At 41.7% G+C, this 14538-nt stretch overlaps 2 protein-coding genes across 2 annotated transcripts in view; one reads left to right on the top strand and one right to left on the bottom strand.

Moving 5' to 3' along the window:
• Nucleotides 1-14538, bottom strand: part of nxn (nucleoredoxin) — a 50134-nt gene that overhangs the window by 13129 nt on the left and 22467 nt on the right. The window contains exon 2 of the mRNA XM_058080445.1: nucleotides 3164-3281. Within this exon, the coding sequence (XP_057936428.1) occupies nucleotides 3164-3281 (118 nt within the window). The remainder of the gene's footprint in view (nucleotides 1-3163; nucleotides 3282-14538) is intronic.
• The window catches only part of mrm3a (mitochondrial rRNA methyltransferase 3a), a 34941-nt gene that overhangs the window by 18475 nt on the left and 1928 nt on the right, over nucleotides 1-14538 (top strand). The window lies entirely within an intron of this gene.

Raw genomic sequence — 14538 nt, 5'->3', positions numbered from 1 at the left:
TACCCACGCAAACGGGAAGTTATCAGGGTGCTTTCTTCTTGGTGGTGTTTTTCTTCTTCTGTTTACTGGCGGTTGGCAAGCAGCTTTCATGTGCATTACCGCCATCTGTGGAACAGAATCTAAACTCCGGGGAAGTTGTTATCACGTGATGTTGATGTTTTTATGGTTTTATTTCATTTGAACATGCATCAGATTACAATTGAATGCATCACATAATCAGTTCACAGTTCCACATGTCCAAAAGGAGTAGGAAGAAGCAAAGCTTATTAAATCCTACCCCTCCATCTGCTACTTTTACAATCAGTAACCGTTACATTTGTTCACTTCCTGCTTTCCGAATATGGTTTAAGTTTTTTTTTTTTTATATTTTTAGTCCCATACCGAAATACGAGGTGATATGACCATACAATGACATAACATAATGGGTACCATAGTAACTGTCAATATAGTGATATCTAGTATTCATTGTTTTCGGAAAGGTCATTCGGAAAGAGAAAAACTCCTCATGTAAACATGGCTACTGACTTGACCTTCGATGGTCTTTTTGTGTTGCTATACTCGGACGGGGGGAAGCCAAATGAGAATCCCCTTAAGCTCACGTGATTGGGGGAAGACCTGCCCGTCCGTATGTTGGTTCATGTTTGTCTCAAATGATTGTCACAGCCGTTTATAAACAGCCATGACACAAAGTGAAGAGGAATCAGAGAAACATGTATCTGTTAGTCATGCCTGCGTAGTACACACCAGATGCAAAAATATGATTTAAACGAAGACTGAAAGCAACTCCTCTCACCCTCCTGCTCTCGTTCACGCTTTCATTTTCTTTTCACGGTGTCTTCATTGTTACCCCCGAGGACGAGAGAGAGTCGAGTTAAAAAGGGAGAAGAGAAGGGGGGGCGAGGTAATCTTAAATAAAAGCCGGCTGTATGGCGGGTTCATAATGGCGTCTTTATACGAGCCTGGTTGTCTGGGGCTTCATTAGGAGGGGAATGACATGTCTGCACCGTGACTGGCACAGCCTTCTATTGTTGCCCTGATTGTAAATGGCCACTCCATCTTTACACTGGAGGCTAGTCTATCACCACTCAAGTCAGCCTTTTCATCCACATAGAAACGCAGAGGGGGGTCCGGATCATTCCTCCAGCCCTCCCTGCTTCCACGTACTGACAACTTTTATCTGCATATTTCTTTTTTTGACTGAAATATTAATTAAGTAACTATCATGATTGTATTGCTTTACAGTAGTGGTGTGTCTGTCATGAACGAACGGGTCAAAAGAACGAGGTCACCGCCTCTAAAATACCCGTTAAGTCCATTCAGTGCTTTTTTTGATTGGCAGTTAACCGTTCCTTTTGCAGGGCGTGCTTGCCTGTCTTATACTATCGTCGTGCCTTGCTCTGTGGGTGGGTGGGGTCAGCTGACTGAAAAACTGAGGCCGAGAGATTGACCCGGTCAATCAATCGTATCGCCGGACCAGGGAGCTGAGGCGCTCGGAGCCGGAGGTCTGTCATAATACTTCAGATTTCAATGTACGTCATCACGTGTTGTTGCGCTGTTGAGTAGGAACGAACATGAACACGAGTGAACGGACTGACTCGACACGCCTGACCGGGTCTATGCACAGGGGGAGATCACAGGCTCAACGACCAATTGACCGAAATGAACGGATCATTTTACTGAATGAACCGGATCCCAGTTCACTGAAATGAACGGTTTTTCATTGTGCGATAGCTTGTCAACCCATTGGAAATTGCAGGTCATTACTTACTATAACATTCTGACTCACAGTGTCATCCATCAAATAATGCTAAAATCATCACACAGTAACTTAACACTCAAAAGCTAGGTAAGAAATATACAATGCAAGTACCAATACAAGTTTAAAATAAAAACCAACTGTTGTTTTCACTTCATCACAAGCAAAGCATTTCATTGGTTAATGCTGCGTCTGTACACCAGGGGGAGCCAGAAGGAGGCTGACGTAATAGCTGTTTTAAACTTGCATTGGTACTTGCCTTGTATATTTCTTACCTAGCTTTTGAGTGTTAAGTTACTGTGTGACGATTTTAGCGTTCCTTGATAAATGACACAGTGAGTCAGATTGGTATTCTGAGTAATGACCTCCTGCGATTTCCAAAGGATTGACAAGCTCATTTTGAGTTTTTTTCATAGCTTGTGGTTGGCTCCTGTCAAATAAAAGGCTGTCTGATCCTTACAAGACTCATGCATGCCACAATATGCAATTTTATGATTTATTTATTTTATGATGTATTATTTTACTTACAGAAAACTGCAAAACAAAATGACAGGCAGGAAAAGTTGTGAAAACTATGGTGGTAGCGGGTAGTAAGTATTGCATATTGCAGTATTTGTCTTATTTGCACAAACAACGGTTATTTGTGAAATATATCCTGCGGTATCACAGTAAAAGAAGCATAATGTGTTCATTAAGTGACAGTTTGAGGGAAGAAGTGCTGCCTTTATCGGTATCGGTTGATATCGGAATCTTGGATATAGAATATCGGTAAGGGAGCCGATATTAAGCGTCTTTAGTTTTGAGAGTGTTTTGGTAAATTGGTAAGTTTGTGTATGATCTTGCTGAGAGCCAAATCATGGCAGTAATGCAACTGGAGATTTATATCCTGTCGACCAACAGCTACTTTGCAAGTGCAGTTAATGAATCATGCAAATAGCGCTGCAGGCTTTTGCTGGCTTTCATTAGCAAGACAGTGAAACTTGTCAGAGACGCTGTTAGTGTGTGTGGGGGGGCTGGAGGGGGGAGGAAGGTTGTAGTGCACTTCTGTCCTGTTATTAGGCTGCAGTTCTCCCCCTACATGACTGACTAATCACTTTTTATTCAATTCTTAGCGAAGCGAGCTTGTGGGCTGGCGTAATTACTCTACACTTGACAGCACAGACATAAAAAGTAAGGAGACATGCAGTGCAAAATTATGAGTAATTATGTTTGTTATGTTAAAGTGTGCTAATTACTGTGGATTTGCTGTATATTTAGCCTTTTAACGTACTAGTTTTTCCTCACTCAATAGACATTCTTTGGTTTTAGTGACTTATGTTCGGCTTGTGATGTTGTAGGTCAGAAGGGTGAGGTTAGTGAGTACACATAAATCAGTGGGATTTGTGTGTGTGTGTGTTTGTGGGTCACCTTTAGGGTCGTCTCTAACCACCAGTAAACCATTCCGACACACCACCTTCCCTGTGGATGTATCCACAAACACCAGGGACGGGATACTGGTGACCTTGTACTTGTTCCACAGCTTCATCTGCAGAAAGGAAATGGATAGGAAAAAGGGAATGAGGAAAAATGTTTGACTTAGTAGTTAGACTCACTACTTAGTCGTTGACTTATAGTTGTCGGGTGCATGGTAAACAAAAGGCAAACAATTGCCAGGGTCAAATAATATTAGCAGGGCAGCACGGCGGTCGAGTGGTTAGCGCGCAGACCTCACAGCTAGGAGACCAGGGTTCAATTCCACCCTCGGCCATCTCTGTGTGGAGGCAAAGTATATTGAAAGTATATTGAAACAATTGCAGTATATGTAGTATTCTGGTCACTAGTAGTGACATAAAATATTGAGACATTACATTACATTGCCTTAACACTGCATGAAGTCAGCCATGGCGTGTCTGAAATGGTAGAGTGGAAAAAAAAGTTCTCCTCCATTCTGTGCGGAAGTGGTACATTTTTGGTTTAGAAGAAATACATTTGGCTGCACAGTGGTCGAATGGTTAGCGCGCAGACCTCACAGCTAGGACACCAGGGTTCAATTCCGCCCTCGGCCATCTCTATGTGGAGATCTATCCAAAAACATGCTAGGTTAATTGGTGACTCCAAATTGTCCATAGGTATGAATGTGAGTGTGAATGGTTGTTTGTCTATATGTGCCCTGTGATTGGCTGGTGACCAGTCCGGGGTGTACCCCGCCTCTCTCGCCCAAAGACAGCTGGGATAGGCTCCAGCACCCCCGCGACCCTCGTGAGGAAAAGCGGTAGAAAATGAATGAATGAAATAATATTACCATTAACGGTCGTGGCAATAGGCAACCCCCTGATGTAGTTTGTCTTAACTCCACAAGATGACCTGGCCTGTGGGCTCCAAAATGTTGGAGACTACCAAGCTACACCACAAATAATGCTACTGTGGGATTACCTGAGTGAAAAATGTTGTTTCTGGAAGCAAAATAAAGGAAAAATCTTCACTCATGCAACCACTTCTCCCCTTCAAGGGAGGTAAAAGAAAACATTCCCAATAAGTCCATACTTCAATTTCACACTCCCAAAATTGCTTTCATGCTTTTCGCTCCTTATGGTAACATTCAGCAGGAGGTCATCTGCGATCTAAAAACTCGCTCGCCACTTGAAGGTGAAATTTGTGCAAGATGCCTGGTTGAGTGTCAGAGCTACAGCATAACAAATGTCTTCAGTCATCACGGCCAATTCACCTCTCATCGCAGGGGCCGTATTTCACTTGGAAGAGCCAAAAAAGGGGACTGGCCAGACACCCCCACGCTGGCTTTATGGCGGCGGTGTCACTACAAAGAAGGCTCAAGCTGGACCCCTGCTGTGACACTGCTAGTCGCTCAATACTATCTGTAAGAGACGACTTCTGACTTGTGTAATTGAAGTCTCTAATGAAAAATATTGTTGTGGAATTTCAGATAACCTTAAAAAGGTGTTGTCTGGCCGAATGTAAAGCAGAGATAACATTCAGGTGATGGATGGCTTTGAATCTTGCAATGGAACACAAATATTGACCGACATCATTTGATGGAAGATAAGAGACTGTTTGTCTGGTAACCCCTCAAGAAATGAACTATTTATCTTGGACATTTCTCTTTATGGAGACAGTTCATGAAGATTTATTGTCACAACAGGAGCTAAAGAAGCCCATGAAGACTTCCAAGCGCTATAGGATTTCTCATTGATCCTTACATATAGTAAGTAATCAATTATAAAAACTAAAATCACAATGGTTGTTGATTAATTGGATAATCGATTAATCATAGATTCAGTGATTATTGCAGCTCAAATTGTTGCAGCATTTAGTCCAGTTCTCAATTTTGCGTTTTTTTTTTCTGGAAATTAATGATCACTGTTTCGTGGTAGACTATTGGTCTATTATTAGGCAAAGTATATTGAAACAAGTGTAGTATATGTAGTATTCTGGTCACTAGTAGTGACATAAAATATTGAGACATTACATTGCCTTAACACTGCATGAAGTCAACCATGTCATGTCTGAAATGGTAAAGTGGAAAAAAAGTTCTCCTCCATTCTGTGTGGAAGTGGTACATTTTTGGTTTAGAAAAATAAATTTGGCTGCACGGCGGACGAGTGATAAACGCGCAGACCTCACAGCTAGGACACCAGGGTTCGATTCCACTCTGGAGTTTGTATGTTCTGCATGCGTGGGTATTCTCCGGGTACTCCGGTTTCCTCCCACATTCAAAAAACATGCTAGGTTAATTGGCGACTCCAAATTGTCCATAGGTATGAATGTGAGTGTGAATGGTTGTTTGTCTATATGTGCCCTGTGATTGGCTGGCCACCAGTCCAGGGTGTACCCCGCCTCTCGCCCAAAGACAGCTGGGATAGGCTCCAGCAACGCCCGCGACCCTTGTCAGGATAAGTGGTAGAAAATGAATGAATGAATGAATGAATGGTTAGCTCGCTTGCTAGCATCAGAGTAATGTGAGCAATGTGTAAACAAAGAATAACAGGAGTGTATGGGTGTTAACATATTTAGAAAGTCATTAACAGGATTTGTATGGTCTAACAACGAAAATATGCAATTGATTACCATTGAATCCTATATTGTGATCATTTATCGCGGTTGTGTACTTGTTTACACACCTTGCGGTGTGATATGCAGACAAGATAGTCGTTGTTTGCTTTGTTTGCTGTTGCTGTGGTGGCAGAAGTACACAATAACGACGACAAGTTTTTTAAAATGATTGGTCGGCAGTTGCCAAACAGGGTCGCATGATTACTACCACTTTGGCCTTCAAAATAAGAGTTCTATCTCAGGTGTAACATCAGTGACCTATGACCCCACAACGCTTATAGATTGTAAAATGTATAGATTATAAAATAGAATAAGTCCCTACATGCTTCTACTGTAACTCCCTGTGGGTTGCCCCCTCCCCCCCTCGCAGGCCCACTCCGACTGCACATTCCTCAAAGCAGCTCCGCTCTTAGCCACTGGATCCACTTCAAAAAATGCTGTCGCTGCTCTTCACGGCTACAAAGCAAAGGCCTAAACCCTCCCACCCACCTCTTCACCGTACTTGAGCTAACGTGTGTTACATCCATCTGTGCTGACGACCGCCCCCCCCCCCCCCTCCCCTCGTGCACCCATCTCCTGTGCCTGTGACAGCTGCACAGTCGCAGGCCTTGACCTCTCTTTTAATACGCCTCAACTCCATCTTGTTCTGCGTTTCATCGCACCACATACCTCATTGTCTCGCTCTTCCTGAATGTCAGCTACATTTTGAGAGGACCCTCGCTTCCTGCAATCTTCTACAAAAGCCTGTGTGACGCCCCCCGACCACCCTCCACGCCTGACCACGGCCATGATCTGAGCGCTCACAACAGGCCTCGCATCTTCAAAAAAAAAAAAAAAAAATCCTCGCTGCCATTTCATGTGTTTTATTAATCCTGTAATCTTCCTCGCCCGAGTGGCGGATCCTCCTGCGCAGACAAGAGATGTTGGCGAAATTGCTTTTTCGATGAACCCCCCCCCCCTGCCCGCTCTCATTTCTCATTGCCGACACCTTTACCATCACGCCTGTTGCCATGGCAACCCTCTCCACCCCTCAGCAAGGATGTGTCAGAGTGCCAGACACATTGTGTGCTCTTGGTTAATAATTCAGTAATAAATTAATGGTTTTGTGAAGGGAAACAGGTGCCAGAATGTCAGAGTGCTTAGGGGGAATACCACGGGGAAAAAAATGAAGGAAGGGAGGAAGAGGAGGTGGAGGAGCCCCCCCCCCCCATCCTGCAGCCTTGTGTGCGGGCACAAAAGCAAAAGCAACCTCCTTGAATAGAGTCCCTAAATCCAAACTTGGCCTCTGTATGGAGTAAAGAATGCAGAATAAAAAAGGGGGGGTTGTAAAGGGTGGTGGGCGGCGTTGTAAAGGAGCAAAAAAAAATAAAAAAATAAAAAAATGGCAGGACTCTCAATAGCTATCTTCTGTATTGTGTCTCTACAGGCGTGGGCTGCCTCCGAGGCCTACATTCTGCAAGGTCAAGGGTCACCATGGCAGGGAGTGCATTCTTTGCTTTCGAGTGTTTGGTGTTTGGGTTCTACATACTCCTGTCCTCCTTGCCCTAAAATCGTATTAAAGCTATCCTATCTATCATTTATTGCTCACTTAATTTACAAATAGCATAAACAATGAATCTTCCAATGGAACACAAATATTGAGTGTCTGAAATGGTAGAGTGAAAAAAAGGTTCTACCTCATATTGTGTGGAAGTGGTACGTTTTTGGCTTCTTAAGTTTAGAGGAAATACATTTGGTTAAGTCACTCACTTAAGTTAAAGTTAAGTTAAATGACATAAACAAAAACAACAAAGAAGGGCATGAACGGAGTGAGACCTTTTATCGGTAATACAGTCTGTAACATACACACAGACTGCAGCAAAGTGTCACATAGTAAATAGAAATATACTTTTTTCATTCTTTAAAGTCTTTCAAACGCATGAGAAATGATCTCCAAACCTTTGACTGCTACTGTATACTGTACAGACAATATACTAGAATTCTACTATGCTAGTACAATCTTTATCGATATCGCATCAGAACGTCCAGTACTCTACTAAAGTAGAGTTATTTCTAAAATCACAAATACTTAAACTTGCTCATATAGTTAATCTTCAAACAGCTAAAATAACGCAAAAGGCTAAAAATAACCAACTACCTAAAAATATCATCCAATACTTCTCTACAAGAGCGGAGAAATATGATCTCAGGGAAGAACTACATTTGAAACACTTATATGCTAGGACTACGTTAAAAAGCCATAGCATTTCAGTATGTGGAATCAAACTATGGAATGGATTAAGCAAGGAACTCAATTCAAGAAACAATACAAGCAGTTGATGTTGATGAAGAGTCTTGAACCAGTCATGATGTGCTATATATACCACTGTATTGACAGTTACTATGGTACACATTATGTCATTGTATGGTCATATCACCTTGTACTTTGGTACGTGACAAAAAAAAACAACTTAAACTATATTAGGAAAGCAGGAAGTGAACAAATGTAACAGTTACTGATTGTAAAAGTACCAGATGGAGGGGTAGGATTTAATAAGCTTTGCTTCTTCCTACTCCTTTTCGACATGTAGAACTGTGAATTGATTATGTGATGCATTCAATTGTAATCTGATGCATGTTCAAATGAAATTAAACCATTACCAATGTAAGAAAAAAATATATAATTTGCACATTTGTCTGTTGTGGCGTTACGTCATTTGTCTTGTTATGACAAATATTTTCACCCCACAAAAGGACTACAAACAGTGAGCATGTTTTTAATCAAATAATATTGGCACATATGCTGTATTATAAACTTTTGCTTGGTGCCCAGTGGCAGAGCAATACTAGTGTCTAGTGTCATTGTTATTTTTTGTCTATGGAGAAAACATGTGACTCCATGCCAAGAGTACTAATACTTTGAATACTAAGATAAGCCACCAGTCAGCCCTGATCACTTGATGACACAATCTATCATGACCATGCTGTGTACCACCACACCATCCGCCAGCATCATTTCATCAGGCAGGGACTTGCAGACTGTACCAGCCAAATACAACTGGCCTGGCTCGGGACCAGTTGGACCCAGTCCATTATTTACCTCAGCATGACTCTCTTCAAAATACCGACGGTCCAACTCGTGGCTTGGAAAGCCAGGTGCATATTTTTGTGCACATCGTACGCCAGCGGTAACATAACCCTCACACCAGCCTCTCATCTGTGATCCAGTCCAGTGAGAAATGGCCTCAGGCAACCAAGTTAAGATAACACACAAACTCCAAAAATGAAAAGAAAAGCACTCATGGCCCGATATAAAAAGCCTTAATAGAGCCTCATTACGTTTGTGCCGCAGCGGCGCCTTTAGGAATTCCGAGTCATTACATATTAATAATCAGACAAAACACATTATAAGATGAAGCCTTTCAACACGACTTGATTTGCACGCTTTGCTGCTCAATTAGCTGCAGTCAGCAAACAGCTCCCACATTAATTCCACACACACAAGAGACTCCACATCACTGGGTCTGTGATACCCCACTTTCTGGGAGCACTGGTGGAAGGAGGGGGGTTGGGGGCGTTTAGAAAGCTTCCCTGCTGTGGCCTCTGTTTGACCCTGATTTTAAAGTCCCACCGCTCCTCCTATGCTGCGGAAAGTCTGCATCGCATCACAATACATTAATATTTATGGGAAATTAAAGGGAGAACATTTTAGACACGTTATCTGTGTTTTGCACCTCATCACAGCAGCCATGCATTATGTGTATACTCCCAATAAAAACACAATAGGTATGTGTGTGCACATTTGGGTCAACATTGTTGCAATGATAGTATATCTAAAAGCGAAAATATTACAGAAAATAAACTTGGATATACTTCAGTCATGTTACTTAAATGCATCGGACAACTTTGCCAAATACGGCACGGTGGTCGAGTGGTTAGCATGCAGACCTCACAGCTAGGAGACCACGGTTCAATTCCACGTGGGTTTGCTCTGGGTACTCCGGTTTCCTCCCACATTCCAAAAACATGCTAGGTTAATTGGCGACTCCAAATTGTCCATAGGTATGAATGTGAGTGTGAATGGTTGTTTGTCTATATGTGCTCTGTGATTGGCTGGCGACCAGTCCCCGCCTCTCGCCCGAAGACAGCTGAGATAGGCTCCAGCACCCCTTGTGAGGAAAAAGCGGTAGAAAATGAATGAATGAATGAACTTTACCAAATAATTGAGAAATTGATGTAGCCTAGTTAACTTGTGTGTGGAGAACGGCTAAGATTAGCTTCGTTCAAAAATAAACGTCACTCAGAACCGCACGTCGTCAATGAGTATTGTATCGTAACATTTCTTAAATTAAAGCTGTAAAACCCAACGTGGTGGTTGCACACACACACAACCACCCGAGCGTGCTAAACTAAGCTAACCATTCACATTCTTTAAGAGGAAATTCCGCTAACTTTCACTGGCATTTATCGCCATTTCAACCTGTTTAGGTCGGGCTGTTTTGTGTTTGCATCTGCTATGATGGAGCCATTCGTTTGGGGGCCGGGGGGAGGGGGGCGAAACCCCTCCACATGAATGTTCCTTATCCTCATGACGACAACATTCATTCACGTTATGTCAATTTCCGTAAAAGATCTAACATTAAACAGTAAATTCCCTGCGGAAATCATAGGGCCCTCATGAAGGTGATGGTGCGGCTGTATGAGTGCTGCCGGCACTGGGGTGCTGCGGTTTACTGAGGGGAAACCTGAATTCCAACATGCACTGCGACATTCTACAGCACTGCACGATGCCTTCCTTTGATAAACAGGACCACATGGTAGTTTTCCAACATGATAAGGAGCTCAAACACCTCTGAGATGACAAGTGTGCCTTGTGGAGGAAGCTGAAGGTGATGTATGACACCGACATGATTGTGTGACCGGTCTTGTTTAGCTCTGTGTGCAACATGCAATGCACAGCGAGATGAAACCACACTCTCTCTATTTGTAACGTTGTGTTGATTTGTCATAGTAGGTTGCTGCAACAATGCTGTTGCAGGATCGCATGTCACGGTTGTGTTGTATTTGCTTGTGCCTTCTTCCCCTAGCCATCTCGGAGCCTCATAAATCACAGTGACACAGTACTCTTTCTCATAAAACAAACACAGATCTCTTTCAGGAGTAGCATGTTCATCCAGTCCTGCTATTTATAGTCCCGTCTTCTCACATGTCCGTCAACTCTTCATGTAATAAATATCTAGTTGCATTACGCTAAAGGCTGGAAGGCACAATGGAGGGTTGACACCTGAACGATGGTTTTCATTTCCTGAGGGAAAGTATGTTTGTGTGTGACTTAGTGACAGAAAGACTTTACACCGTGTCCGTTAACGTGGTTTCCTTTCCTTGTCAACCCTCATTAAAATGTCACATCTGTTTGGTTGCCGCTAGAGATGATCCCAGTGCATTTTTAGAGACAAATCGTACATCTGGAACAACACCCCCGCTCATCTTCTCTTGTATGAATGATTTAAGATAATAGCCACGTATACATGGACCCAAATATTCCAATTGCATTCGGTTTATTTGCTGAAACTGAAAGAATTTTACCTTCGTATACATCTCATTCCGAAAGAAAAGTGCCAATCCGAATGAATATATAATCGGATTCACAGGGGTGGAATATTCCTTTCCCCAATCCGATTGAGGTATCTTGTATCCGCTCAAACAGAAAGTTGTCAGGGTGCGTTCTTCTTCTTCTGTTGTTTATTGGCGGTTGGCAAGCAGCTTTCGGTGTGGAACAGAATCTAAACCCTTCTATACTTTATTCAAAAGTTCAGTTTTTCTATAAAATATATATCTATATAAAACAAGTACCGAGTTTAATTATAAAATATTAGCAATATTGAATTTTATTTTATTTATTTAAATTTATCCCGTTTGCGTTCTTTCAGCGCATGCTCAGATATGAAGTAACACGCAGCTCGAGATGTTCTTCAGTTTTAAAAATGGAGGTGAGCAATCGGCACTGTACTGCTGCGGAAAGTTTGTTTTCGATCCAAACTAAATTCCAAGAAAGAAAAATTCCAAAAGAAAATTCCAAAGAAAAACTCAGGGAATCACGTGATGTTGATGTTTACGTTTTACTGCGTATGCCCCATTGACTATTCTGGTTGATTATAGCGTCACATGTAGACAAGAGATTGGAATATTCCTTTCCATGTATACCATTGTTTTCGGAAAAGTCATTTGTAAAGAGTAAAAACTCACAATGGTTGTAAACGTGGCTATTGAGACCGTACCATTGGTACGCTAGGGAGGTGGGGGCATGGTTCCATTGTCACTTTAATATTGAAATAAACGGCTACAATAAATGTAAAATAGTTTGTTATGATAGTCGGCGGCTGCATTTGCAAAAGTGCTAGTGAAATCAGAAGAAAGACATTTCGCCGAAGCGTGTGCTTGACAGTTTCTTGATATTCCTAGGGCGCGGGGGGGGGGGGGGGCAATAGACAGGGTTAGCACTATAAAAAGGACAGATAGACTCCAAATATGATGGTAGCAGCCAGAAATCTAGCACATTGATTGATGGCTTTAATTTTGGAAAAATGATGACGAGTGAAACCGTAAAATTGCAATGTGCAATGTGACGATGGACGACTGTACATCCAGATTTTGGCTTGCGTAGTGTTTGCGTAACCTTAGAAAACAGTTATCAAAAACCTTTCACTTTCCTAGTTGGTTATAAAGAGAAAACGCCAAAGACGATGGAACATTCAATTGAGACGTTCAGTTTCAGAGCAGCAGTAAAAGGGGACATAAAGTTGATTGTAAAAGTGCTTCCTTGCACAACACCCAGAAGTATAAAAGAAAAAGATCCCAAGACTGAGCTAAAATAGCAAATGAACAGTTAGCCATTTTTGGTTACGACGGGACAGACAAGTCTTGTACTATTAAGCGCTCGGCCAGGTGAGAATAAACAGTTTACACTTTTAAGATGTGTGAAGTCTGTTTGGCATCATTCTACTCTGTTAAGCTTCATTAGGAATCACTCCCAGGCCACAGGCCACACTATAGGAGGTTGAGGGTCGGAATTTCAGTCATGTTCCTTAAGCATCTGCTATGATAGCAAACAACCAATGTAACCAAACGAGGGAGGTTTGCCCTACTTTATTATTTACAATACATAAAAATGTGTGTACATTGAATATACTGATTATATTGTTGCGATAAATTGACAGAAAAGTCAACAACCAGACCAAAATTGAATTTATTTTGGACAATAAAAAATGTTCTTGGGACACCTCGAAAGCAGAACATGCTCCACTTATCAACCCCTCTTAAATTCATTTCAGGTGTATTAATGAAAACTGTGCATTGATATATATATATATATATATATATTTTTTTTTTTTTTACAACCGCCAATAAACAACAGAAGAAGAAAAACACCACAAAGAAAAACGCAGTCTGACAACTTTCCGATTGAGCGGGTACAAGATACCTCAATCGGATTGGGGAAAGGAATATTCCACCCCTGTGAATCCGATTATATATTTATTCGGATTGGCACTTTTCTTTCGGAATGATGTATATACAAAGGTTACATTCTTTCCGTTTGGGCAAATAACCCGAATGGAATTGGAATATTTAGGTCCATGTAAACGTGGCTACTGTTGACACACATATGCATAAGTGTCCAATTTTCAGGGTCGTATCACATTGGTGGAGGGTTGATTGGCGGGGATGGATTGATGAGTCAAAGTTCAAGCAATGCAGGCACACACACATTTTCTGGGGTATATATATTTTTTGCATTTCCATATAGTCTTTATTGAATCGTGCATTAATCTCAATGCCAAAATCCAAGCATATGCAGACGGTGAATTACTATGAAGATAAAAAAAAAAATTAAGAGTGTAGTGTTAGAAACTGATTGGAATTTATCTGACAGTTAAAAGTAGAGTTTTTATTTTGTACTTTCTGCATAACTTTTTTTGGTCCTGAGAAATACTTTTAGCCTTGTGTGTACTTTTGAGATAAAGTACATATGGTGTTCTTATGAAGAAACAAAAGCAAAAGAAAAAAAAGCACTATATCATTAATATTTCCCCAGATCTGCACTTTCCAAAGCAGGCAATAGCCTTAAAATGAGGAATGCATTGAAAAGAGGAATGCATTACTAAAGAAGGAATCCGTCCCGTTAATGTGAGTCATGGAAGACCACAAACAGTCGTAAAACAACAGACGAGCAAATTAAATGAAGAGTGTGTTCTGCAAGCATCACCATATTGGGGGGAAAAAAAAAAAAAAAGACAATCACCAGTCTGCAAAAAACGGGTTTAGTTTCTGACCAGTCCACAAAGGGCACACACATGACTGAGGTCTATGGTCCCCCGGAATGTTCTGTGGCTTTCCTTGCTTTTATAAATAACCAGGCAGAAAATGGACGGACACCAGAAAGGAGCTGCTGCTCGCGACTTGCACCAGTTGCACCAGCATGACCCCAAAACAAAGAAGCTTTCAGAGCAGACAGGCTGTTTAGTGTGTATAACTAGCAGTATAACTCCAAATATTGTTTTTAAATGTACTAGTCTATGATTCAAAGATCCTCTATTTTGCAAAAATACATGCTCTGACTGTTTATCAGCACCAAAGGTGAGAAAAATCATCTCCGCTTTGGACAGAAGAGGCACCCTAGGTTACTCTGCCCTGTGCTGTGTACATCCAGGACAGCTTTGTATCAAAGCAGGCTTCACTACACATCTTAAGGTTAACCT

This window comes from Doryrhamphus excisus, chromosome 8 (assembly GCF_030265055.1).
Source record: "Doryrhamphus excisus isolate RoL2022-K1 chromosome 8, RoL_Dexc_1.0, whole genome shotgun sequence".
Classification (NCBI taxonomy): Eukaryota; Metazoa; Chordata; class Actinopteri; order Syngnathiformes; family Syngnathidae; genus Doryrhamphus; species Doryrhamphus excisus.
Note: the sequence above shows the minus strand (reverse complement) of the source record. Positions and strands in the feature narration are given on the sequence as shown.